The 27,466-nt window shown below is 34.3% G+C and overlaps 1 protein-coding gene across 2 annotated transcripts; it reads right to left on the bottom strand.

Moving 5' to 3' along the window:
• Positions 1–4,931: 4,931 nt before the first annotated feature.
• LOC106467720 (neuferricin-like) lies at positions 4,932–26,799 on the bottom strand. 2 transcript variants are annotated; one of them, XM_022395906.1, is made up of 5 exons: positions 26,591–26,799; positions 26,168–26,353; positions 18,134–18,274; positions 10,740–10,926; positions 4,932–7,492 (listed from the first exon to the last, which is right to left on the bottom strand). In XM_022395906.1, exons 1-5 carry the CDS (start codon positions 26,607–26,609, stop codon positions 7,279–7,281), a joined length of 747 nt encoding a protein of 248 aa, XP_022251614.1. In that variant the 5' UTR covers positions 26,610–26,799; the 3' UTR covers positions 4,932–7,278. The 2 variants fall into 2 exon arrangements, with proteins under 2 accessions (XP_022251614.1, XP_013783549.1); XM_013928095.2 differs by having other exon boundaries at positions 26,168–26,799.
• Between the last annotated feature and the right edge of the window lie 667 nt (positions 26,800–27,466).

Raw genomic sequence — 27,466 nt, 5'->3', positions numbered from 1 at the left:
TAGCATATATATATATATATATATATATATATATATAATGTCATATTTTCCTACGGTAACTTGCACCACCCACGTGACTTGTTGGACATTTCCATTGAACATAAGGGAAGTTGTAGCCTCTGGACATTACCTCATCTGACAGTGGAAAAGGACACTGTCCATTTGCATACCCAGCATGATAATCTTGCAAAAACACTTCGCACGGAAAGACAAAGGTACCTTAGGTGAATGACACAGAACAATGGCTAGCTACAGTGAAATGAACTGAATAACTTTCTTAACCCACCTATTACCTAAAAACCTGCATACAACTGAATAAATAAATTTGTTTGTAAATTTTCATATTAAAACGAGAAGAGAAATGGATACATGGTAGAAAACACATGCTCGGATTCAACAGACCATACTCGGATGGAAAAGATTGTAGTTTTTCTTTGCTATATTGGTTTTATTTTCATTACATTTCTGAAAATAAGTATTTTGTAATTTTCTTTAAACTCTGACAAACGAGAAGAACAACTTTTCTAAACAGTTTTTCTATTTTAATTTTGTTGGTACTCTGTGACGTTTTGCAATCGTAACACTTTTAGTTGATTAAAATATTTCACATTGTTTCTGTAGAAGTTAAATTTATGGCTAAACTTGTTTGAACTAAAATTTATGTTAACAGAATATTTTTATTGCAACTAGGATTTATTACTATATAAGTAGCAAAAACTTTCCAAGAATACCTTTTATCTACAACTAAATGTTGCATTTTTTGTCAGTTGCATGAATTCAAGTTTGAATAAAAACATTTAAATTTACAGTAGCTAATAACTATAAGCTTGTAAGATTGACCAAGTATTTACTGGCTACTTATGTAGGGATTTTTGTATGCTCATTATTTTTGTATGGTTTTAGTATTCATTCCTACCTTGTTTCTGTACTTTTTGGCATTGCTGTCCCTACTTCATACTTAATTTTTGCAAATGTTTTATTATTACTTGTTCCCTCTTTTTTTAAAACACTTTCATTGAAGTAGGTTGATAAGTGACCATTTGTTTTATTTTTATAATTCAATGGTAATATATATTGTTAATATCATATCAGTTTCTTTAATCTTGGATACATTGGAGGCCAATAAAACTGGAATAGTTCCTCCAGGATGGTACAAGTATCCCGGAGCACTGGTCTGACGTTAAGGGTGCATTTACAGAACCCAAGCCTTCTATCTTCACCCAAACTCACTGCATGTGCATGCAATTGAGTCCACCACATGCTAGGGTCACGTTGGTTAATGGGGAGGACATCATACAGATCCCAGGTTTTGCTGTATGATACCATGCTCGACCCCACTGAAAATTTGAAGGAAAATAGACTGTGATATATGTATCCTTTTGATATTTAAGAAACTGGTGTTTTTAAACTAAGACATCAATAACATGTACACACATTAGTCAGTTGCATAAATACTTGATGTCCCTCTTACACCAACATAAACATAGGATAGAATAAAACATTCTTGAAAGCATTGAAATTATGAAGAGGTGTTCTATCTTTAAACCGTGACAAAGGCCCTAGTAACATTAACAAAATCTGGCAAAGTTTATTCACCTAGCTTCACCTCCCTGACTGCTTTGACCTTCCTTTTGGTAATAACTTTGTCACAATTTTCGTCGTCACATTATAACACTGTGTTGTTACATTTTGTTGCCCAAAGAAACATTTTTACTCTTTATATAAAGCTCTTTGTTTGGATTTGTATAATACGTTGGGTGTTTGTTGTGATATGCTTTGTCAAATGTTTGTTATCTTGCTTCTTCTCTTCAACGTCGTCATCAGTCTTGATCTTCTTTCTGCCTCCTGGCCCTCCAGTATTCATATCCACCATAGTGAAACTTATAATCAACCTTTCGAAATTTATCAAATCCATGAACTTAGCAAACATTTTATCGCGAGTGGGGGCAAAGAGGGATATCAACATCCCTAAACATCTCAGTTTGGGAAAGTTTCCTTCCTTTAAAAAATAAATCCCTGTCACAGGTTTTTGTACTATATCCGAAGAAGACATACCAATGCCCTGTCAAAACATGTAGTATGTATTATTTGATTATGCTTAGAAATCGTTGTCTTATATATACACACATACACAAAACAATTTGTGCTGCCATCTATAGACCAGAAATTGAACTGTTATTTATAAAACATGGAATAATACACGCTTATCAACTGAACTCACTGCTAAGTTGTAGTTTTCCTTTTTATTATTTCCCCACATACATACGTGTGGTAGAAGAACATTATAATATTACTGTTATATGAGCTGTGAAACATTCGATAATAGCAATTAGGTGCTAAAATACGGCTATAACTCAACTTTAGCAGTTATTTGTAAGCATCATAGAGTAATAGATTGAATGCAGCGGCCATTTTTGTCCTCGGCCCACCTCTACATACTAAGCACTACCGTGCTTAATGATAGCCTGTTCCCAAATGCTCTTAAAATGCTTTTCTACCATTGTGAAAAACTTCATTAATTTTTTGGCTAGTGTGGGAGAAGAAAAAAGAAAGATGAACACTTTGGCTCTTTAGCTAGTTCCCAGTTCTCCACTTTTCAATGATATTATGAGTCTCGCTGGCTATGAAACAATAATGGCAATTAGATGCTCAAATAAGGTTATAACTCAACTTTATCAGTCGTTTGTAAGCATCACAGAGTAACAGCCCATCCTTTCATACTAAAACACCACCGTGCTTAGTGACATAGATTTCTAACAATATATTATACAAAAAAAATATGAGTAAACTGTCCTGATTTCAAAGACCTATATCGAATGAGTTTTAAGAGACAAAATAATAAATTGAGATCTGGTTTATGTACAAGAATACTGCGATCAATCGGTAGGCAAAATAGGAAACTAATCAGAAAAAACAAAGCAAGAGAGGGAGAGAAAATTTTGAACGCGATTTTTGCCAATGCACAATTAATAGAAATTTGTAAATATTTTGTCGGTATCAATACATATAGATCATCTGTTTGAGTTACAACTAGCATCGGCACAAAGCGCCTACAGAATTAAAATTTTTCCATATATTCACCTTTTAAAAATTATCTGAAAACAAAACTTGATGGGGAAGTCCCCATCATGTCGGCTGGTCCCTGCTCCCACTGTCACAAAGACAACTTACCAGTGATACCACACAAGTATGGTTTACTAGGACTAGAGAAATATGAACTCCAAAATTTAAAATTAAAGCAAACATGTAACCTCATTATCTCACAAAAAACAACAACAGTAATAACCATAAGAGATAAGTTAAATTGTATATGGAAGAGATATTCTGTAACACACTGAACTGTATTTTAATTCTTTAATTTCACATAAACCTGTTAAACTATAACATAAAACAATCAAACTTGTGATTTGATTACAATATTAAGTGAATTTATTATCTAAAATTCAAAACTATTATTTCATTTTCGCTGACAATTACACACATCTCTAAATGTTTCTAATACTTAGCCATGAGTGTCAAATTAAATGTGGCTGATATAGTGTTGTAACGAGTTTTATCATTGGGTGGGTCCAGTTCACATAACAATAACAAATTAATTTATTCCTTCAATATATATGTTTGCTACAGCCTCTTTCACTTATGTGCCTAATTTCAAATACATAAACTCCAAATGAATATAAACCTAACTGACTTTATAATGCATGGCTAATTAATGATTGAGTAACTGAATAGCAGAATAGACATGATAACTCTCACTTCTAACACTAAATAACTTTTCTGACACTGAACTGAATGAATTACTTAGTGAGTACTTGATTTCTCACTGAACATAACAACTTGCACTGAATCACAAACTAACACAATCAATACTTGCAAACTTCTCATTCACTGATTACTCATTTATATTATATTTGGCTTCTCCTTACCACATGAATTATCCCCTGATGGATCAGTGTTAAGTCTCTGGAATTTAGACACTTAAATCTGGAGTTATATTTCCTGTAATTTGCAGAGCACAGTTAGCCCATTGTGTAGCTTTGTACTAAAGAAACCAACAACTAAACAAGTTTTCCAGATTATAACATCATGCATCCTCTAGCAAACCTTTAATTTAAAACACAGAAAGTAAAGCTTACAATAATAGTAAAGCTGCAACAAGAAATACAAAAATTCTAGTAAATAATTAGAAGTTTAATGCTTTAAAACTAAGTTTGTAAAAAAATCATCATCAAGGTTGATTTTTTCAAATGTGACAAAACTTAATTTTGATAAAATGAAATCTTTAAAAGTGCAAGAATTCAAGTTACTTCCATGCTGATGATAAATTTCTGTGTGAAAACAGGCATCTCTTTCTATAATGATGCTTGAATTTAGAATGAAAGGAAAGCAATGAGGATTTAACCACTAAAGGCAAGAACTTCATCAACAAGGACAATCCTTGCTTGTTTGTTTGTTTTTTAATTTTGCGCAAAGCTACACGAGGGCTATCTGCACTAGCTGTCCCTAATTTAGCAATAAAAAATGAGAGGGAAGGTAGATAGTCATTACCACCCACTGCCAACTCTTGGGCTACTCTTTTAGTAAATAATAGTGGAATTGACCATCACATTATAATGCCCCCATGGCTGAAAGGGTGAGCATATTTGGTAGGATGGGGATTTGAACCCACAATCCACAGTTTACGAGTCAAGCACCCTAACCACCTTGCTTTCAAGTATATTACAAGTGAAAGAACCCATGAAAGTTAAGACTTATTTTTAGGAAAATACTTAGAAGAAAAATGTCATATAAAAGGTAAATGAAAATATTTCACTACTAAGTGTAGAAAACCCTTTTAAATTTCCATTTATAATTTACACATTCATATTATTATGATAACATTTGAGACAGAAATGAATACAGAAATTGAACTAAAACTAGGCAATCCATAGTTTCCATTTCACTTTCTTTAATGTTTAATTATGTAGAGGTATATATTACACAAATACACAAACACATGTGCATATATATATATGTATACATAGAGAGGTATGAGTAATGTATGGGTAAATTGACGTACCATCACTGCCACTAAATCTTGTTATTTCTATGCATCTAAATAGAATTATGAATTTTTTATTAAAAGATCCCACCTTATGACCTTTGTACAAGCCAACAGTACAGTACAGAATTAAAAATTTATGGTAGTTTCACTGAAAAGGGGGCAAAGTTACGGTTCTTATAAATTCAATTTATTTATTCAGGCAGTTTTTTTACAATCCTAACCTAGCCTAACTTGACGAAGATCACATACCTGTCTTATCTGTACAAACGTTTTTGAATTATTACACAATCTTCTACTCTTAACTTTCTTTCTACAGTCATTCTACATCCAAAATGTGTGATTTACCTTAATAAAATGCATAGATTTAATTTATCAAAAACTAAATACATCAAATTTAAAGCTACAAGTAGATTTTGATGAACCTATGCATTTCTTGCTTTCCTTGTTGATACAAGTAAGATTAAACTTTTTTATAATTGACTAATTATACTTTTTTGAGTTGGTATAACAATATACATTGGATTTGCTACAAAATACAATTTCAAAGATTACTTCAGACTTTGAAAAACATACATAGCTATATATCACAATTTATTGTTACAAATTTCTTTTTTATTCAGCTTAATGATTTTATTTTGCTGTTACTTCTATACAAGTTTAGCACAAAAAACTAACAAATTAAACTGTTTATTCTACTCACATCTGAAAATCTACTTATTGCATTTGTAGTGTTATCACATCACATGATAATACTGTTACGACAGTGGGGGTCACGTGACGAGTATTCTAGAAGATTCGCTAGTGTGTTACGACAGCGGGGTCACGTGACAATATTCTAGAAGATTCGCTAGTGTGTTGCGACAGCGGGAGTCAATTGACGCTGGTAGCACGTGTTGAGAGTCTTAGAAGTTTCTAGAACAGGCAGTATTATCGTATATAAGTGCGCTAGACAGTGAGAGAGACAGACAGAGTTGAAGCAATAGTGGAGACAAAGACTGAGACGAAGCAGGCAGAGAGAAAGAAAGACAGAGGTTACGGTCGGCGGGAACTGAGGATAGCAGACACAGAGATCGGAACTGTGGTTTGCGGGGACGGACAATTAAGTCCAAGCACGATAGAAAGTGAGTGAATTGTTGTGAACTATAGTGTGTGTTACTGTGAAAATTAAGTACATTACAAAGTTGTATTGAGGAAGAATAAACAAGTTTTGTAAAGAAAGGACTTGTATCTTGTAAGAATTAACAAGCAAACATACAGAGACGTAACAATACTTAACATATTAGTTTTACATCAAAACGTAACTAACCATATGAAAAAAGATTACTGTAAACTCCAGTCACAAGCACTCTCTAGTATGAAATAATAATTTCATATGGAAACTAAGAAATATTACATACAGAAGTTTTTTTAAATTATGATCTGTGAACATGGTTATTACTATCAAAGCACACACATACTTCTAATGCATCACATCAATTTTCAGTTTTAAATATTCTACGGTAATATCACCAGATATCATAAACATGTAAAACAAAACTAAAATAAGTGCATCCCATTATTTTTGCTCTTTCAAGTGTGAAAACTTCAAAATGACTTGTTGATGATTTGGCCAAACTTAATTAACATCATAGTTCTTGACAATACTCTTACTTTTAGTAGTAACACCCACCATTTGACTTACATATATGACAACTAAACTTACATCTTGATATAAAAGGCTCAAGAAAGAATATCCGAGATGTACAAAAAATTAATTCCAGGTGGAAGAAATCAATAGAACAATTTGTACTGGAATTAAGTGAAAAAAATACACATTACTCCTAGTAGATGACAATACTTTTAGCCGGAAGTGGTCTGAAAGTTCATGTCAAAAGATACAAACAGGAAGGTTGACTGGTACGAAGAGCTGAATGATTAATGGAACTTGCTAATAGATTAATCATTAATAAAATTCAACTAATATAAAAAATAGTGATCACCAGAAATACAAATTTCAACTAGTTGGTTATTTTAGTGAGACATGACATTAATATTAATTGAAAATAATAATGAGAAATCATAATGGAAATATTTCTTTTACTTGGATAGTTAGAATAATTAAAAATAGTAATAATTGGATACACTAATTTTGTTTAGTTGATTACTATGAGTGATACTAGTCAATGTAATCAAAAATAATTGTTCTTTAATGAAAAATTTGGTCTCTGAAAAGAAACACATACTTAATGTTTAAACTAGGGGGAAAGAGAACAAGTCACAGATTCTGGAGAACAATTTGGATATTCTTTAAGAAGAGGACTGTCTAGGTCTCCTCTATTTTCATGCTCTGTTGTGTCAGAGCTGCCTGAGGGTGGTCCTGATGTACGTACACATGCACAACGAGGCTCTGTTTCTCCTGGACGATACAGTTTTCGTGGCACACCAATCCAGTTTCTGTCAATTCCACCACTGTAAGTAAAATAAAAACTAGCTGCATTGAAGGGACTTTTTGTTTTGGTAACTGCAAGTTTGCTATATATTATAATTAAAGACTTCTTCTCTAATGACAGCTCCAAGCAGAATTAAAATTCCAATTATTACATCCTTATTTCTTGAAATCTGTTAAGAACTTTATGGGCAAAAGTAACTATATAGATAAACTAAGAATTTAAATGTAACATATACATTAACAGTAAGGTAGATACATGAAAAAATTGCATTTTTGATCATAAAAAAATCATGAAATTTGGCATAAATGTACATTTTAACCCACTCTAAGTAATCAGCTACAAAATCATCCTGAGAATCCAATATGGCAGCTAGAAACCAAGTTGGAAGACACATACATCTGGTTTTGTGAACATATATCATCCAATCAAAAACGTTTAGTTATAAATCTATTCAAAATGTAGTTTTATATCTTTTTTAACATATAATTAAAAAGTTCTCTTCCAGAAAATAATTTTGGTTAACTTTGATATAAAGTTTGTGAAAATATAAGAAACTTTGTCAAGTAAAACTATAAAGATAAATATACATTTAAAATGATGCATATTCTGATATTTTTCTATATTTGTGCTTGTGCATGACTATATTTCACTTATATTACAAAATTATTTGCTTACTTGTTGTTGTTTTCAAATCTCTAAAAATTTATATACAAGTTCCCATATAGAAAGCATGCTGTAGTTGTTTCTGTAGCATTGTGGCTTCTTTCCTTTTCACAAGAACCCATAACTAGATCTGATAACTACAAAAATCTACAAAGGTCAAGAAACACAATAAAGTCAGGTAATAAAAGTCTTGCACAACTAAATATTAACAGTGTCAAATTTCAAAGAATAGAAAAGCAAAAATGCTCTGACGGCAGTGAAACTGTGAAAACCTCAATAAGTACACATGCCATAGTCATTCAATAGACCATGTAGAGAAAAAACCTAATTGTTTTCTTATAAAACAAGAGGCTCCTGAGGACATTTTACACAATTTATCAACTTTTAGGATTGATAACAGTTCATCGATGTGCTGTAATCCTCCAAACAAAAGGATACTTGCAAAACTTAGTGCTGGAAAATTGATTGCACAAGAGGCCAAGTACCATATTTATGTCTTGTTTCTCTTTAAAAAAAAAAAAAGAAAAGAAAGAAAAAATATCAGTTTAGAAGGTGTAGAATATGACACAAATAGAAGGTTTATCAGAAGAAAATATTGAAGATGAAAACATCGTTTCTTGAAACACTTGATGATGAATGACAAGAAAAAGTTGTGTTAAAATAACGTATGCCATTGGTACTAATAATTTTGGATGGCCCAATACCAAAGCCTAATCCAAAAATAGAAGGTGCAACTACTTAAATTTAACAGTGTGATTTTTCAAAGAGGAGGACACACCAACATTAGACACAACACAGAAATAGAAATTACAATACCAATTCATCTTGTTTTCTCTCGCATACCAAGGCTTTAAAATAAGAGCTAATTGACAAACTCTTTACACTAGGGCCATATTTCCTATGACAGGATGTTTGCATTTTCTGCAGATTTATCCAACAGCATGTGCCACATTTATAAGGATGAGAACTCTGTCTGCCCTCCAGAGCTGCAAAGAAGTTTACTTATAACTGCAGCAGTTGGCAACATTGATCAGAAACCTAGGTCAAATACCTCCAAAGATTCCTTTCATGGAACTGGAATATAAATGTTCCAACAACCTAAGTCCAAAGAAGATAGGTTTTCTTATGTGGTATCTGTTACTACATCAACAAACAGAAAGAAGATCTCTCTCTCTTGCCAGAACTGAATTCATGTGTGCCATGCACAACTGAAAGACGAGCATTGTGCAGTATTCATTATGAAAGGTCTGATGAAATAATGTAGGAAGAGCTGTCAAAGACTTTCACAGAAGAGTTCAAATCTAAATTAGTTTAAATATATTAGCATGCTTTTGATTTTTCATTTACATGCAGTTGTGCACGCTTTTAAACTTTCCCATAAGTTTGGTTTCTGCATTGTTGTTACTTGTTGCAAAAGCAAGTTATTGGTAATTTCTCTTTGATACTAATTACACATATGCAGGTGGCTTGACCATGTGGTGGAGGTTAATAATAAAGAAACATTCTGAAAATGACTACCAGATTAGTAAACACCTAGCTGCATCCATTTTAAGAATTGTGATCCCATCAGTGCTACCTTTGTTTTTAGACCAAGTAAAGTCTGTAGAAATGATCTGTCACTCCATGCATATGGCAAAACATGCTGTGCACAACTTGAGCCCTTGACCAATGCCAATCATTGCCACAGAACAACATATCTTCACTTTGCAAAGACAAAACAATGGAATTGGACTAAGTCATATGGGGAGGATAGGTTTGTAAATATGTTTCACATGGAAATTAGAGCACTAAGGAGAACTTGAAATTGGCTAGAGGACAGTGGCTAGACATCCTTATGAAAGTTGATACAGCATCTCTTGGAAATGTTGATTCACTTCTAAAAGCTTCCCATGTTACCCACAGCAGACATGCCATCAGGTTACTGCTGGTAGCCTGTTCATCTTCCTGAAAGAATCATTTAGAAGGAGATGATTGAATCAAATGTTAAACTAAACTTTGCTGCTTGATATGACTATAAGGCAAAAATAACTCCAAAAAACAAAAATAGTATTCCAAATACGATCATACTACTCATGCGGTTCATAAACTCGAGACTGTGAAACAAATGGGTTAAAACATGGCGATAAGAATAAAAAATGCCTGATGAATGGTTTGTTGGTTGTTAAACAAAAAGCTACACAATGGGCTATTTTGCTTTGAACCACCATAGGTATCAAAAACAGATTTTTAGTGGCATAAGTCCAGAAACTTACTACTGAGTCACCAGGGGAGGGGGGATCTAATGAATGGAATAGCCCTAATAATAAGTAAATTCTACTTCAACAAATATCTCACAATTACACATTTTACCATTCCTGCTATTGATTCTATTCTAATTCAGTTTACCCGTTCTAGTCGTGCAGTACTGTTGAATTTTGTTGTAATACAAGGAAAAAGGTCATGATAATATCAAAGAAACAGGATAAAAAAAAACGTTTTTTGCTAGTAAAATATGTTAAGTCTTTAATTTGTAGAATTAGGTCTGTTATAGTTGCTACAGAATAGATAACCACCTTTTGCTAATACAAACTCAGCAGAATTATGGTTTCTCAAGCACTTCATACCTTTTATTAGAGCACCAAACTCTGCCACCTTTTTCAGCACTCCATTCAGAATTACATGGTGGAAATATCTGTTTCTCCTCTGCCTCATCTCTTTTATTAGCTTTGGCTTTTTCAATGGCTGCTAAAGCATCCTGAAGGGCTTGTGTGGGATGTCCATCTTTATCATAATATCTGCCAACTACCTTTCCTAAAAGGAGTATAAAAACCTTTCATACATGATGTTAGAAAAACACGTAGATTCAAGAAGTCTTGATAGAAATAAATAAAAAACCCTATAACCTGAGCGCTTTGGAAAGTTGGATCTTTCTTCTTCAGGGGCAAACTATTTGCCCCTGAAGAAAAAAAAACCTTTCATAATTATTGTGCATACCAGCATATTTTTATGAGCAAATAATACATATATAATAATGATAATTTTAAACATTTAGAGCACAAAATCAGACAATAAACTTTTTGTAACAGACAAGTATTTCAGTGCACTTACTATTAGCGTACTGTAAAAAGTAAACTAACAAACATTAAATAACAGTTACACGTAATACAATACAATATCCCAACTTTTAATTGTTACTACCCAAAGTTAGAAAATACAATAATGGTGTCAGATGTGACATCACAAATACACTAATTATTTCCAAGTGAAATATATATACACTAAATATTTTCTTAAATTCTATTTAGAAATAAACTTATAATAAAAACTGATTAAAACTAAAAGTTAAAAACTGAGCTAAACATTTTAATACTAGCTACATGGAATTGTCAGAATGGATCATGACCAACTGATCCACAAGAAGAGGGAGGAAATGGAAGCATGCCCAATGGAAGGCAAAAAATTTTTGAGTACATGGTTGTGGAGTGAATACTCCTCTGAAGCCCACAAACTCAAAGTCATATTTTCATTTAAAGACACACACTAGTCCAACAGAGAAACATCTGTGAAGAAATAAAAATACGGTCAGGGTGAACCACAAAGAAAAGTCCTGAAGCAGAGGAGAGGCAAACAGTTGAGGACAACAGATTCTGAAAAGGTTCCATTGGTCCCTCAATTTCCACTTGAACAGGTACATGTGTGTGTGGCCTAATTGAATGAGTGTTTCAAGAGAAGCCACAGTCTACAAAAACAAAAGAACCTCACATGCATGGAGTAAAAGAGAAGACAAATCTTGGCGACAGGACATTTCACTGCTTGTAGGCAAAGTAGTGAAGGCTGAGTCCAAAGGAGATTGGAGTTGAAGAACACACCCAGATGTACCAAATAATGATGGGCATGAGAAAAGACTTTACAAGCCAAGCCAGCTGAGCATTTTCATGCAAAAAAATAGAGGTGTAAGAGGAAAAGTCCACCCAAGAAGAGTCAAGAAGCCAATCATTCATTTGATAATGGAATCTCAGCCCAATCTCTGAACAAGGCAGGAAAATGCCCTCATGACTCAAATGACAGTATAAGGAGCAAACACAAAGCCAAAAGGACAAGATAGAACTAGAAAAACCAATCCCAATGGATGAAATGAAGAAAACGTCTGGAGGATGGGGTGACTGGCAAATATAAAAAGGCATCCAAAATGGAAATCTTGATCATCAACAGTCTGATTGAAAAGAACCACTGCTGAAAAAAGAAACCCTCCATATGGAATTTAAGAATGACAAACTGGTTGAAAGATGACAGTTCAATAACCAGATTACAGTCCCCAGTTTTCTGGAGGACCACAAAAAGACAAGAGTAATAACCAGGTGTAGGAGTAAATACCCTCATGATGGCATTCTTGGTCAAGAGATCTAAGACCATATCCTTGAGATACTGAAGATAAAAGGAATTGGATGGAGGAGGAAATGAAATGGAAAAGAGGAAAGGGAAGGAGGAGAAGTGGAGAGATAGGTTGTGGGTGAGAACCTGAAGAACCCTTCTGTCTGACAAAAATGGAGACCAAAGGCTGGTAAAGAGCCAGATGGGTCCCCCCTCAGGTAACAAGGTAATCACCAATGAGACGAGTGACAAGCCTGACACTGGAAAGTGGGATGATGGGAAGTAGAAAAGGCTAGGTAGCTGGAAAAGGAAGGACAGATGTGGATTCAGCAGGTTTAGGAGCAGAAACAGAATGGTGAGGTCGAGAAAAATAAGAAACCAAAGTAGACAATGAGGACTGATGCTGGACCACCTCAGCCCAGGTCTCCAGTGAGGCAGGAACATTTCCAAAGATTTCTGAATGAAGAAATGGAGCCCAATGAAGATCACAGAAATCAGCATGGGGGAAGCATACATTAGTAACGAGAGCATCCTGTCACAACAAGTTCCAACAGCAGAGTAATTAAGTAAGGAGGGATAAAGAAGAAGTACAGGCCAATGTGGTTAAAAGAAGAAAACAAACTTCTGAAAATTCCTCCAGAGCACAATGAAATGATGAGAGATAACATAGGAGGGTGCTAAGACAGAGACAAAAGCATGAAAATTGGGCACTAGAAAGGGAGATAGAAGTTAAGGGGTCCACTCAATCTCCCCAAACAGGTAAAGGAGATTCCAAAGACTGGGAATTGAGGAATGGAAATGAAGAATGGCTGTAAGCAAGGACAAGTCAAGTAGACGAGGCATGTTAGCAGAGGTATGCAGTTGTTCAATAAACAAGTCTGCATGGATGCGAATGGCAGGCAAAGGAAGGAAGACAACATAGTTTGAGTACGAGTTTAATGTAGTTAAGCGCAGAAGGAATCAAAAGACAAAAGTGAAAGAAAAGATCATACCTGCAAAATCATGTCAAGGAAGAGATCAGAAGGGAGAAGATTTTTCTCCACAGATAAAGCTCTGCCTGGAGGAAATAGCCAACCAATATAATCACCATCCTGGCCATGTTCAACCTGGGGAGGAAGAATGTCAGCCAAATGGACAAGAGGAGGTGGCCCAGTGTGCATGAAACACTATTATGAATTTTTTTTTAGATTAAAAGTTAAAATAAAACATGCTGTTTATGTGAATCAGAAACACTAAACCAGAGAAATTTAATGAAATTTAACTCAGTAGGAAGCCATCACAAATCTCATGTAATTGATTAATAATTTAAAAACATGTTTATTCTAGACAATGCTGAGGAAAAAAACAAAGATGTTTCATCTGCAAGTGTTTTGGGGGAGCTATTGTGCCAGGAGGTTGTGTCACTCTCTTATTGGTGAAGGGATATCATTGCATAACAATGTCATAATTCACTACCACAGTTCAAGTTTTACATGTTTGTTTCTTTTTTTTAGGTGGGAGGTAGCTCAAAGCTAATGCCATGCAAATCTCATGGGCAGATGTGTGAAGGAATCAAGCTATTCTGTGTGTGGAGTTGAGTTAGTCATCAATGACTTACATTGGTATTAACATTTTCATTACCTAAATATGAATTTCAGATAGATACTCACCTCTCCATAAACCAGAAAACTAATACGTCATGCCATTGCCAAAATTTTTCAGGCACGCACCTAGCCTTTGAATAAAACTCTTACCTTTACATGTAATAATGTGTATTGCACCAATCTATTATGCAATTATCACTACACTACAAAAAAAAAACGCTCATTCTTAATGATGTAACAAAAACTCACCAAATGTGAAAGAGAAAGGTTGGTGGTTCTGTGGAGAGGTGGGTATCTGTATGAAACAATTTAAGGTAAGAAAAATATTAGCTTAAGAAATGCTATTCACCTCTCCACAACACACATAGTTAAGAATCCCACACCGAGGAGGTGGTGGAGGGCCCAGTGTAGATGGAGAAATGTAAAAGATGAGCTTCTGTATGAGAATATAGCAACAGAAAACTAAGGAAAGGAGGTAACTAGTGGGAGCATCAATCAGTGAAAAACTGCATTCACCTCAAGTAGAGAATACTATTTGCCCAATACAAGTGGTAGTGCAGAAGGGTACAGTCAAAAGAACCCTCCTAAAGTGCTAAAGTGTCATAAAGGCAGGCAGAATGTAAAAGTTGCTCAACAAGTCTGTATATCTCAGGAGGTCAGCAGATCATGTATGTGCATTGTGACTATGGGAATAAATCAATCCATACAGTACTTGAGAAATATTTAAGAGAATAAGCAGGTGCAGGAACAAATCAACTAATACCTGCATCTCAAGACCCATCCAATTGGTCACAACCACTCGGAATGGTCCAGTTCTTAGTGTAGAAGGTGGCCTGTCCTACACTTACAAGTAACAATCCTGACCTACTTCTAATTGAGGGGTGAATCCAACTGATCTCATATCAGTAGAATTATACTGACCCAATAAGCTTAGTACTGAAAAAGAAAATGTGAAGGAAAAATCTGTGTAGGAAAAAAATATTGGAGGTGTGTAGACCAAACAGGAATTACCTCTTATCTGTATAAGGTCCCAAATTGAAAGACTGTGCAACAGGCTAAGCAAAAAGGGACAGCAGGAGTTGGCCAGATGTGAGAGCAATGAACTACATCAGGTTGTTTCTTTATGGGTTTGAAAAGAGCAGTGTGGCTTGGAAGGCAGAATATAGAAGTTGCCAAAGCAGTCTTGTGGAAAACTGAATCTCAACAGCATGCACTGAATGAGAGAAGATGGCCTTAACACTTTCTTATCCCCAACTTGATGTACATTTTGGATGAGAGAAGTAGTCACACATGAAGATGAATGCATGGAACATCATGGGGAGATGGATGTCTGAAGCTAAGAATCACAAATGCATCAATAAAAGGGTTCCCAAAGTGGGGACAAATCCATAGAAACACCAGAAGACGTAAGGACCAACTTGTTAGAAGAAATTGGTCTGGAAAAAGATAGCTGATCTGCCATTAAATTCATAGCTCACAAAACATGGAAGGCCAATAAATGGATATTTTTGTCAAGAGCCTGAAAATGAAACCTGAGAATAAGAAAGAAAAAATAAGATAACTCCAATTGAGGAGAGTCTGGATTTCAGGAGGTTTCAGAAATGTGGATATGAGAAATCATGTTTAACAAGATCCATGAAACTGAATTCATGGAAAGTATAAAAATCATTAAAAGTTTTATATTTTTTTTTATTTATTATAGTAGGTCTGATATGTCAGTGGTACTCTGAGTTACTGACAATTAGGAATGTTCCTGGCAAAGAAACCATATCACAGACTCTGTGTCCAAGAATCTTACAGTTTAATTTAAAGAAGAAAGCAAAGTAATATAAGAAAAGATAAGTCATATCAGATACTCTAACTGAAATCACACTTAAAATCTGTATCTTTCTTTCTTGAAATAAAATGAAGTTCAAAAATATAACACTTTTAATGTTGACTAACAGCTGTGAACATTGCAGTGCAAAGGAAAAGAATAAGTATTTGGTATACACAAAGTGCTCAAGTGGAGAACTGTAGTCTAATACTGAGTAGGAGTTCTATTGGCTGGAAGCAAGTTGAAAAACTGTTGAGAGGAAGTACTATTTCTAAAAAACACTATCTTGCAATTAAAAACCACTACAAAAACTTACTAGATTAACAAGTAATGCTAAAACGTATATTTTAAAACATTTAAGACAAAAAGTGATATCTTCTTGATAAATATTAAACAAATAATTTTTTTTAGCAGTGGACACAAAGATATTATACATGCTGTTAAAAAATGTAAACTGGGAGTACTTACAAAAGAATATGCAACCAGTAAGCATTAAATAATAAGAAATATACCTGGTTCATAATTTAATGAACAAAACATTTTGTCTCACTTCTTAGCAATTTAGGTGTATGTGGGTGTTGATGAAGTTCTAACTCCCTCTGCTTAGAGTTTAGAAGTGTCAATAAATAGAAAGAAGAAAAAGGAGTTCTTGGTTCTATTTATAAGAATTCTGAGTTCAAGAGTAAAACTTAGGAGAACTCAGCTGGAGTAAATGTGCAGTTTTGGATCCCTTACTATTAGAAGGATATAAATTTCTTGGAAATTACAGAAAAAAAGGATTCTAGAATGATACTTGGTTTAAGCCATTTAAGCTATAAGGAGAAGCTGTGAGTTTTGAACTTATTTTCTCTGGAAAGCAAAATAATAAACAAAGACTTGATTCAGTTGTGTAAAGTTGTGAGGAGTTTTGTCTGTTTCTGTTTTGAAATATAAATATTGATAATTCAGAGGGTTGAGTACATTATATTAAAATGATATTGAATATCAAATCAGCAAATCACATGACATCCACAGTTGATATAAAGAGATGGTAGAACATACATGTATCAAACTACATTTTGACATTGTTTAGCATTTTACAGGTGGTGTGATGCCACCAAAAAACTGATCACTTTTGGGAGAGGTTTGTAAAAACCCTTTCTGACACACACAGATCAAAAAGATGTGTTTAGATCAAAGATAGAATTTAAAAGACAGGAATATCCCTTGTAATAATTAGCACTGGAAAACAAAGGAATATGTATCAATTTATAGCATCAAGACCCCCCAGAAAGAGACCTGCAAAAATTCATATTCTAGCTGTGATAAGCAAAGTGCAGTATCTTATAACAATCCACAAACACAAAGGTCAGTGGCAAAAGCCATCCATACATCACAGGCAACAACTTGCAACATAATCAAGAAGTGTCTCCATCTAGAAACTCAATACTAGTCTGGATATATGCCATCAACTGTCACATACCTCAAGTAGTTAGAGAATGAAATGGGTATTCATGGTATTCCACATGAAGACATGCCAGTCAAACCACCATACACAGTGCCAATGGATTTCTGTGTGATCAAATTCTTGTAACAGGCACTTAACTCTTCCATAAATATATAGTCCTCCACTGACAGCTGAAAACTTTAGAAAAATCAAAATTGAAGTGACCCTTGACAGTATGAGACTGGCTCACGAGTTATAGTTTCCTGATCTATCTATTTTTTCCACCACATTTTTTATCATAACGTACATAACTGTTATCATTACAGAACAGTTTCAAGATTACAATTCAACAACATACGAGTTACTCATATCACTTGTAAGTTTTAGATATGAGAAAATAGTATTTTGAAACTTCTTTATCTCAGGTATACATGCACTTTCTTTAAAATGTAAGGAAAAATTAGTTCACTGGAAGAAAAGATTGTTTCTATATGCATTTCTTTAATGTGTCTAAACATTTTCACTGCAATATAATGTGTTTTTTTTAAAACAAACTTTTTTTGATAATCAAGGCAATTTTTTTTCACTTAATAATGTAAATCTAGTTTTTTTTTAAATTATCTGAACAGTGGGTAAAGCCACCATAACAAATGGCCATCAGGCCCCTAATGCTGGACACAGCCTAAAATAAAAAAGGCTAACTTTTTTAACAGAGCTTTGTTTATAAGAGATAAAACAAACTTAATCAAATATAGTTCAACCTAATGTCTCCTGATTTAAAGCAAATTTGTGACTCATGGGTAATATCTGAAATTAACTTACCAACATAAACATATTCAGAGTCATAAAACTCCATCCAGTTATTGATCCCCATCATTTCTTCATTTGAAAGTCCTTTGACATCATCAATCAGCCCCTCATCTGAAAAATCTCCTGTGACGTATGCTCGAGTAGCATCACGACCTAGGAATATGAAAACATCTATAAACATTTGAGCTTTTAATAAAGCTTAGATCAAACATCTAGTATATGAAAGAAAAATAATTTAATTAGAGTAGTCTGTTGTAAAAAAAAACTTCCAATGAACTATGAAGAAAGGTTATTCTGAATTGCATCTGTTTATTAAATTTAAACTACTGGGTAGTGGATATCCTACTTTTATCTACAATTGCTAATGGAAGAGATGGGAATTTTTCAAATGAAATGGAATTGCAAGTAAAATTTGATACAGAAATATTACTGTTACTTATAATTTTTAACAGTGAGAAAATTAATTTTGAAGATACACCATCCACCAACACAAAAACAGAAGGCAAAATGATTATAAAAAGAAAATTCTGTAGCAGTGGTGGTGATATTCTAGGCATATAACTGTTTACAACAGCTTGCCATCAATACAATGAATACAAATACAATGAATAAGGGAGTTTTGAAGGGTAAATTTATTTTATTAAATTAACAGAGTTGAAACTGAAAGTAAAGAATAAATGTGTGCATACAGCTTAATTTAAGGTTAGCTTTAAATTTACCATATTATGTCTACTGATCAAACAAAATTTTCACATATTTCTGTATTATTTCATAGAGAATTTCCAACTCTGATTTTACATAAGACACGTATAAATGTGCAATGAAGAAGACCAATGGATAGGTCTGCATAGCATAACTTAGTTATACCTATGCAGTGAAGGTTGGTTGACACATTATAAGCCTGCATAGTGATATTTTTGCTTACATAAGCAGTGAAGAAAAACAGAAAGAAAACACTACAGAATAGTGTTTACATCTTTCATAATCCTATTATGTAGTAATTGTTAATTCCCATAAAAAGAGACACATAGCAACTTTATAAAATCACAGATTTTACCTTCAGTGTTTAGTGATAAAGTGTGATGAACAATCATTCTGAGCTATAGTCCATTGATGAACATGCATAATCTTCAATTGTTTTCCTACCAACCAGAATCCATTTATGTAGCATATACACAACTGCATACTTGAGTATGGTAAATATTTGTAACATTTTGTCAGTCCAAATGCACAAATCAACTAAACAGAATAAAATCTAAAGGAAACATTAGTCACGATTTTGAAACATTGAAAACAAAAACAAATCTGTCATTATGGTGTAGCTGTTTTGACTGTTGAGAAAGCTGACTTTGATGATGGTTGCAGGCTACAGCATGAAAAAATTGGCAGAGTTAATGTGTAATATTTTAATTTTTAAGAAAGTTTGAAAATTAGGTATATCTTATAACAAAAACACATAATCTTGAGTACTGTATGATGAAAGGCACATATTACAACTTATTTTAATATTCTGTACTTCTCTTCTCACCACACAAACAGATACATAAATGACTTACAATGAAGCAAAAGAAACAGTGAATTTCAGTACTGGACTATCTCATGCCCTTATCATTAAAATACTTACCAAGCTGTTGCTTGATAACTCCCCTAAATTAACTGCATCTACCACATCTGAAGGTAACCCATTCAAAAGGCCAACCACCACGTTTGAAAAATAAAGCTGTATTTTTCATCCCCCAGCCCTATCATTCTCGCTAATAAATAAGAAAAATGATGATGCATCAAGATTATCAATTCCCTTAACAATTCTAAACACCTCAATCAGATCCCCTCTAACTCTTCTTTTTTCAAAAGAAAAAAGTTCAGAGATCTTAACCAATCCTCATATGATAACCTTTACACCTCAGGTATCATTATAATAGCCCTCCTCTGAATCCTTTACAACAATTTGATGTCCTTTCTGGGATAAGGAGACCAAGATTGAATACAATATTCCAAATGTGACCTAACCATAACCTATACAATGATATTACAACCTCTTTAGATTTGTATTCAATATTTCTGTAGAAACAACCTAAAATCCTATTTGTCCTGCTATTAACAACAGCACTTTACCTGGTATCTGATCTTGAAAGCAAGAGCTGATTGACAAAATCTTGTCTTCATTTCATTGTTTCAGTTAATACTTGCTTATCATGTGTGATTAATCTTCATTATCAATAATCTATTTTAATTCATCTTCTGTCAAGTACAATTTCTTTTTATTTACTGTTTTTAAGATAGTTCACTATTTATTTCAAATCAATCCAACAATGCAACAGTTTACCATTTAGCTAATCAGTCATCCTTTTTGCTTGCCATCTTCCCAGAATAGTTTGTTTCATTCAACCTCACAATATGCTTCATCTCTTTCATTCAATCTCTCAAACAAATCAGTACACTTGTCTTTCTACAAGTTAGGTTAATGAATCTCCAGTTATTGCAAAGACCAAGTTACTGTGTACTAGGCTTATCCTTAGAATACCACCAGGTTATCTTAACCACGAAAAATATTGGTATCACTGATCAGGATATAGTTATTATAGAAGTGTTTGCAAATTTGTGTCTTTAATTCCTATAAATAATTTTTCTCTTTTTACTTCCCATGAGATACTATTCAAGAGAGAAGCCTCTGCAATCTAAATAGCAGTGGAGGAGAAGACCTCTTGATTAATCATAACTTCATTCAAGGACATCATATATTCTTTTTCAAGGAGATCCATTTGTGGAATACACCCTGCATCTTTTTTTAGTAAAACTGATGAGAAAAAAGCATTCAGACACTGAAATATCTAGAAATAGTCAAAAAACTTTTCCATTTTCATTTTTCAAAGACCCAACTCCCATTTAAACAGTTTCCCTTTAGAATACTCTAAAGTCTTTAATAATTTTAACATTTTCTTTCAACTTTTTCTCATATGTCCTTTTAAATTTCTTAATACCTTTTAAACAGTTCTCTAGCACTTTTACAGGCCTCTAAATCTCACAGTCTGTTCAGTTCACTAAAATCATAATGCTTTTGTTTAGTTCTCCATTTGATTACCTTTGTATATCATCACTTTCTATGCATTTCTAGTAATTTATCTCTAAGAGTTTTCCATATCTGACAAACTTCCCAAGTCAATGGCCTGTTCCAAGTTAACTGAGACAAACAATAAAAATGGCTCCCAAATGTTACCCCCACCACAATAAAAACCCAAATCAACTCAGTCAAAAACAAAATAGAAAAGCTAATTAAAATTCAGCAATGCAACAATTGGAACAACTTCTGCAACAGACTTGATAACCTTAAACCAGACCCTTCTACCTTCTGGAAAACTTTTAAAAGCATATGCCGTGAAAATAATGATATAGACAACATATCGTATTAAAACCTAGCAGTCTCTACTGATAAACAAAAAACTGAACTATTTGCACACTATTTGAAGAAAACATTTGTTACCCCACAGGATGCCAGATTCAGTAGTAAACACCAGGACAAAATTAACTCCTTTATCAATGCTAACACCACATCCTTTTCTACCTCTTTCCCAGTCAACACACTCCAACACCACACTCCGAGTTCACCTCAAGACATATCTACCCCTATAACCACACCCGAAGTTAAAATTCACCTGAAAAATCTCAAAAATAAAGCTCCAGGCGATGACAAAATCCCCAACGTAGTTCTAAAAAATGTATCCCCCAAACTTCTGACAGATCTCACTAACATATACAATCTATCCCTTTTCTTGAGTTATCTCCCCAATGCATGGAAGTCAGCAGTCGTCACGGTTCTCCCCAAAAAAGGCACCCAATCAATAAATCCAAGTGATTTCAGACCCATAAGCTTAATTAACTGCACTGGCAAACTTCTAGAGAAAATTATAACGACAAGGTTATTATGGATGCTAGAAAACAACAACACATTATCATACATCCAGAATGCGGGCTGCAAAAATAGACAGACTGCAGACCACCTCATATGATTAATTGAAACCACGTTGACAGGATTTAATAAGCTACAAGCCACTATTGCCACATTCTTAGACATACAAAAAGCTTTTGACACTGTCTGGCACAACGGGCTTAAGTACAAATTAATAAAGCACAAAATATCCACGACATTCACAAAATGGATTTCTAACTTCTTATATAACAGATCTGCGAAAGTTAAAATCAACAGTTCAGTCTCACAACCCTTCACATTTAACATAGGTGTACCGCAGGGGTCTGTCTTAAGCCCTCTGCTGTATACACTCTTCGTTAATGACCTACCGCAGCCAACCTCGCCTCTCACGCACGCCTCACAATACGCCGATGACATAGCTCTATGGAGCACCTCATGGAACCCTCCACAAGCGGCAAAGAAAATTCAAACAGCTCTTGACAAAATCACACAGTGGTGCAACAAATGGAGGATAATACTTAATCCCACTAAAACCCAGGCAATCATACTTTACCGAAGATTAAACAAAAGACTTAAGCGTGTCAAGCTAGCTAAACTGAACCTCTACAATAACCCGATCTCACTCACTAAATCTGCTAAATTCTTAGGAATAACCATAAACTCTAAATCAACTTGGCACACACATTTTAAGGGAATTTGCAAGAAAATTAAAATAACAATAGCTTACCTCCACAAAATTAGTCACCACGCCCACGGATGCAGACCACAAATAATAATGTACATTTATAAAACATTTATCAGACCCTTATTAGACTATGGTGCAATGGTTACATGTAACATGAATAATAACCAAAGACTGATTTTACAAAAGCTACAAAACAAAGTAATACGCCTCACTTACCACCTCCCTCACTACACACCTGCGTGCTACATTGAAAAACACACTTCACTACACACAATACAAGACCGCATTTCTAAACTTGCCGTAAAATACTACAAAAAAGCCACCCACCGAAATTCACTCACAGCCGAATTTCATAAAATTGCCACCACCCCAAACCTTGGTGCAAATACCTGTCCCCATACAACATGATACACAACAACACCACTACCACACCACCATGATCCACAAAACTACTTATAGTATATTATATTCTATGCATAACCATTTCACTGTTCAGTATCTTTCCAGGTCTTCAACCTGTCAATAGATCTTCACTTTGGCACTAGTCGTTTTTTTTTATTCAGTCCTGACTAGTGAAAGTGAGTTTTCTCGAGGTACTCCCGTTTCATCAAATTCTTTGGCATTGGATCTATAGATCCCAGCCTTGGCACTTGGATCCACTGATCCCCGCCAGGCCCGTTGGTTTCATTTTGTTTTGATAAATTGTCAAACAGCTGCAGACTTGCTCCTTCTTCAAGATCAACCGGCCTCTGCTATGCCTTGGACTTGCCTTCACTTCTGCCAACTTGCCTCATCATCATACGTATATATATGGGAATATATATGTGTCAATTTTTTTTCTCTCTCTCTACTTCTTCGCCCATACGGCTCATTAATCCGCTGACCATTAATTGAAATTTAACCTTATGCCTCGAGCAGGGTGAAGGAGGATTGCTAATCTTCGATCACCCTTGAATAATAATTATTTCTTAGGAGATAATTATTTTTAAATCAAAATAACTGCCAGAAACGAACGACCGAATGAATACCCCACCACAACCTTCTAAACAATATCTACAAGATTCTTTTTAATGATTTCTCTGTTGGTATAAACTGCATCTGTAATTTATCCTGATCCCTGGCCTCTTTTTTTCATTTCAGCCTTATCCCTATAAATATAAAACACCAGTGCTGCACTGTGGGGTACAAAGGCCCTCTCATAATTAACAGAAGCTCCATTGTACTGATCAAACTACTCCATTATTCCCAATCACTTCTATAGCTACCCCAAGAGGGAGTCTGTACCACAAAACAAATCCTGTTAGGACACCTGCCTATGGCTCCTGAGAATGCATACCACATTTGGTCCCATTAGCTTGTGGATGGGGTATGAATGCAGCTTCAAACATGATGCCCCTGGAATCTTGAAGGGACTAGGAACACCAAATTTGATACCAGATTTGGGCTCAGTGACCCTGAAAACCTACTTCTACACTCTCATTATGCCACAGTGACCTTCTGGGCACATTTCACCCTCTTGGTGGGGGGCTATGCCAGATGGATAAGAACATTTTCCAGGCCACTTCAAGTCCACTTGCTAAGTTTGGTCCTGCTATCTCCAAATATGTCGAAGGAGTTCATGGATAAGCAAACACACAGTATGAATTAATATACAATTATCATTTAACTACCCTCATGCAATCTTCACTGACTGCATTAGAAACTGTACTTTTGTCAAATCACCCCAAATCAACATTTATTCCCTTATCACTCTCTTATAATAGTTTAAACCCATGTGCACAGCTGGGATCAAAGTGCATACACCACAACTTTCTACAGAGTGTTGTTCAACATGATATTATGTATGTGGTATCAGTTATCAACTATTCATATTGCCCTTCATTGCTGGTTTAGCACAATTCATGGTAAAGGAGAGTAAATACTAGATACAACATAAAGGTATTCTGAAAAACTGCAGATATGCATTTCAGAAGTTCTAGAAGTTTACAAATGCAAACTGTAAGATTAACAAAAGTATTTTTATTAATCCTATGAGCATCACCTTGCACTCTGACTTATCAGTTTGAATCATACATATCTTGAGTACAAATACTATATTAACACATCTGTTTTTTGTGTACAACAGACTTGTACTATTTACTGAAAGCTTACCATATTTTGTGAAGATACAGATAGTAAATTTGGAATTATAGTAAACATTATTTCCTCAATAGGGGTCAGTCTGATGGACCAATCTTATGCACATTCAGTTAATGTCTCCTGAATGGCTGGATTAATAGCTGTCATAAAAACATTAACCCCTCTCCTACTCAAATGTACACCATCCATTCCACGGAAGTTTCTTTCACCAATAAATGGGTTTGATAAATTCATCCACCCAACTTACTCTAAATGGCATATATTTCAAGCAACCATTTGGTCCTATTGACCTTCTTGGAACACCACTACCATAACTAAATCTTTTCATCATTCCCAATAAAACTATGTTATGACCTCTAGCCTTAAAAGCACTTACTAATTTCCTGTACTTAAGTAGCTTTTCAGACTTTTTTCTTCCTATTGCATTAGCCTCAACATATATTACAAAAATAACTTCTTTATTACCCTCTTTAACATCCTCAACTATCCTCTCAATTCTACAATTAACTCCAGCTTCTAGTCATCACACACTAGTTATTTTTTCCTTGTTTACCCTAAATACTATTCTCTGTAAGTATCTAACCAAAAAATTAATAAATACCATATCATTATGTGAATGTACTACAGACCAAATCACCCTCATCATCTCCTCCAATTGTGGGATAGTTATGCAAATTTCTGCTCCTCCTAACCTTTCTTGTTGCCAATGCAAGAAACTTGTATGCCCTAAAGTTATCATTCCAAGCTTTTACTTGTTGTTAAACAAATACTGAAACAACTGTATTTATTCAATTATGTACAAGCTGCCCAGTGTCAGCTTACAATGTGAAGAATTTAATTGTGTCAGAATGCTACAAGTTCTTCAAATACCTAGAGAATGATAGGTTTCTTTTTTGTGAGTGTAAAACACTGAAATACACAGGTTCAATGTATTTTCTTTTACTTGGCTTAAAGTATGTTTCAACTTTCATATACCAAATTACAAGTATAAGAGTAAGAGATATCAACTTGCAGGGTAAAAAATGCAGTACGACTATAAAAATGATATAACAACAAGTTTAGAAATTATGATCTACAAATGTTTTCCTTATAGCATAGTATAGAATTAAAAACGTTAGGAATTTAAAACTGTTTGTTTGATGCCTGCACATTTGTTCTATGTTTGTGTGGTCAAATGGTGGAATGGAAATGTTCAACTTGAAGGTACTAACATAGAAGTTAGATTAACTTTAACAACTAAACAAGTCCTTTTGTCACTTTGTTTTCTCTTATGTCTTATGTCCTAATTTATTACCTGCAAAAAATGAATAACCACCACTCGGTTTGTAGTGCTGAGCTCCTTCCCTCACATCATAGACTTTCCCTAAAAATGCTAAATACAGTCCTTTACTATCCAGACCACCATCGTACAATTGCAGTTCTTCTGGAGTAAAGAGGTCCACAGGACGCTTATTGGATATTTTCGATGAATCTAGCGTATCTGCAAAACAGTACGTGAAGCCTAGAAGTCCTTCGTGCAATCCAGTATAAAACAAAAAGCCAAACATGACAATAAAAGTTATCGATGAGATATTCCCAGTACTTTTTATATTCATTTTGATTAGTTATTTTTAAAGTTACACACGTGAATTTAGCTATTTGTATTTAAAATTTGTAAATAACCAAGCACACGGGCGTTATAATCGAGCGGAATGAAAATTCATAACTAGTAACGAACCTATTTCACAATGATGCATTCCAGAATACTACAACTAGTAGTGAATAGTATAACGTCACTCTAACCTAAATTTTCAGTCTTTTAATTTGGTTGTTTGCCAGAGGGGGTTGCCGACACGATGATGACACTGGATTTAGAAAATTTATAAAAGTAACCCTAGAATGTTATTAATGGAGATAATTCTGTGAAATATCTAAAAACAATGATGTATTATACATACGAAAATCTTTGGTGCAGTGAATCAGTTTTCAGTTCGATCAGTGATTGAAATGTTAGTGAAGTATTCAGATCAGTATAGGTTGCCACTATATTTAGTTACTCAATCCATTATCTGTGAAATTGCACACGTAAGTTTATTTGTACAGTAGTCGTAGTACCATTAGCAGTAAATTTCATATAAAAATGAAAATGTTATTTATGAACTTAGGCCTACGACTGTGTACAAGCGATAGAGGTTTGTATCAAACGTTAAGGAGGAAATAAATTTAATTTGTTATTATCACGTGAATCGTATTTCGTATTATTGTCATTAAGTAATTAAAAAGAACATGCCCAATGAAAGAACAAGTTACAAAATTGATGTCAGAAGCGAGGTACATTGGTGAAAACAAAATATATTTAAATTTTCACCGTTGGGACAGTAGTAAGTTTATGGACTTACAATGCTAAAAGCCTACCCAACTGTACCACCCAGTGTCTTCAAGTTGTTGCTGAGGGATCAGTTTGTAGACGCCTTGGACAGTCCACAACTGAAGATACCAGTAAAGCAAGCACACCCTTCTACTATGCAGGATGCAATGGACGGAGCTCTTGAACTCGAATCCTATGTTAAGTCCAGCACAGAGGTACTAAGGTCAGTAGAGTCGTCAGGATTCA

Source organism: Limulus polyphemus, unplaced genomic scaffold (assembly GCF_000517525.1).
Source record: "Limulus polyphemus unplaced genomic scaffold, Limulus_polyphemus-2.1.2 Scaffold2717, whole genome shotgun sequence".
In the NCBI taxonomy this organism is placed as follows: Eukaryota; Metazoa; Arthropoda; class Merostomata; order Xiphosura; family Limulidae; genus Limulus; species Limulus polyphemus.
Note: the sequence above shows the minus strand (reverse complement) of the source record. Positions and strands in the feature narration are given on the sequence as shown.

Bases quoted from the DNA above. Each gene is read 5' to 3' on its own strand.
- LOC106467720 (XM_013928095.2), bottom strand. From the start codon at position 26,468: ATGAATATAAAAAGTACTGGGAATATCTCATCGATAACTTTTATTGTC. The intron at 18,275-26,167 runs GTAATAAATTAG...TCATATTCCTAG, and splicing joins TGGTTATTCATTTTTTGCAG to GTCGTGATGCTACTCGAGCA. The intron at 7,493-10,739 runs GTATGAAGTGCT...TTTTACTTACAG, and splicing joins GTTTGGTGCTCTAATAAAAG to TGGTGGAATTGACAGAAACT.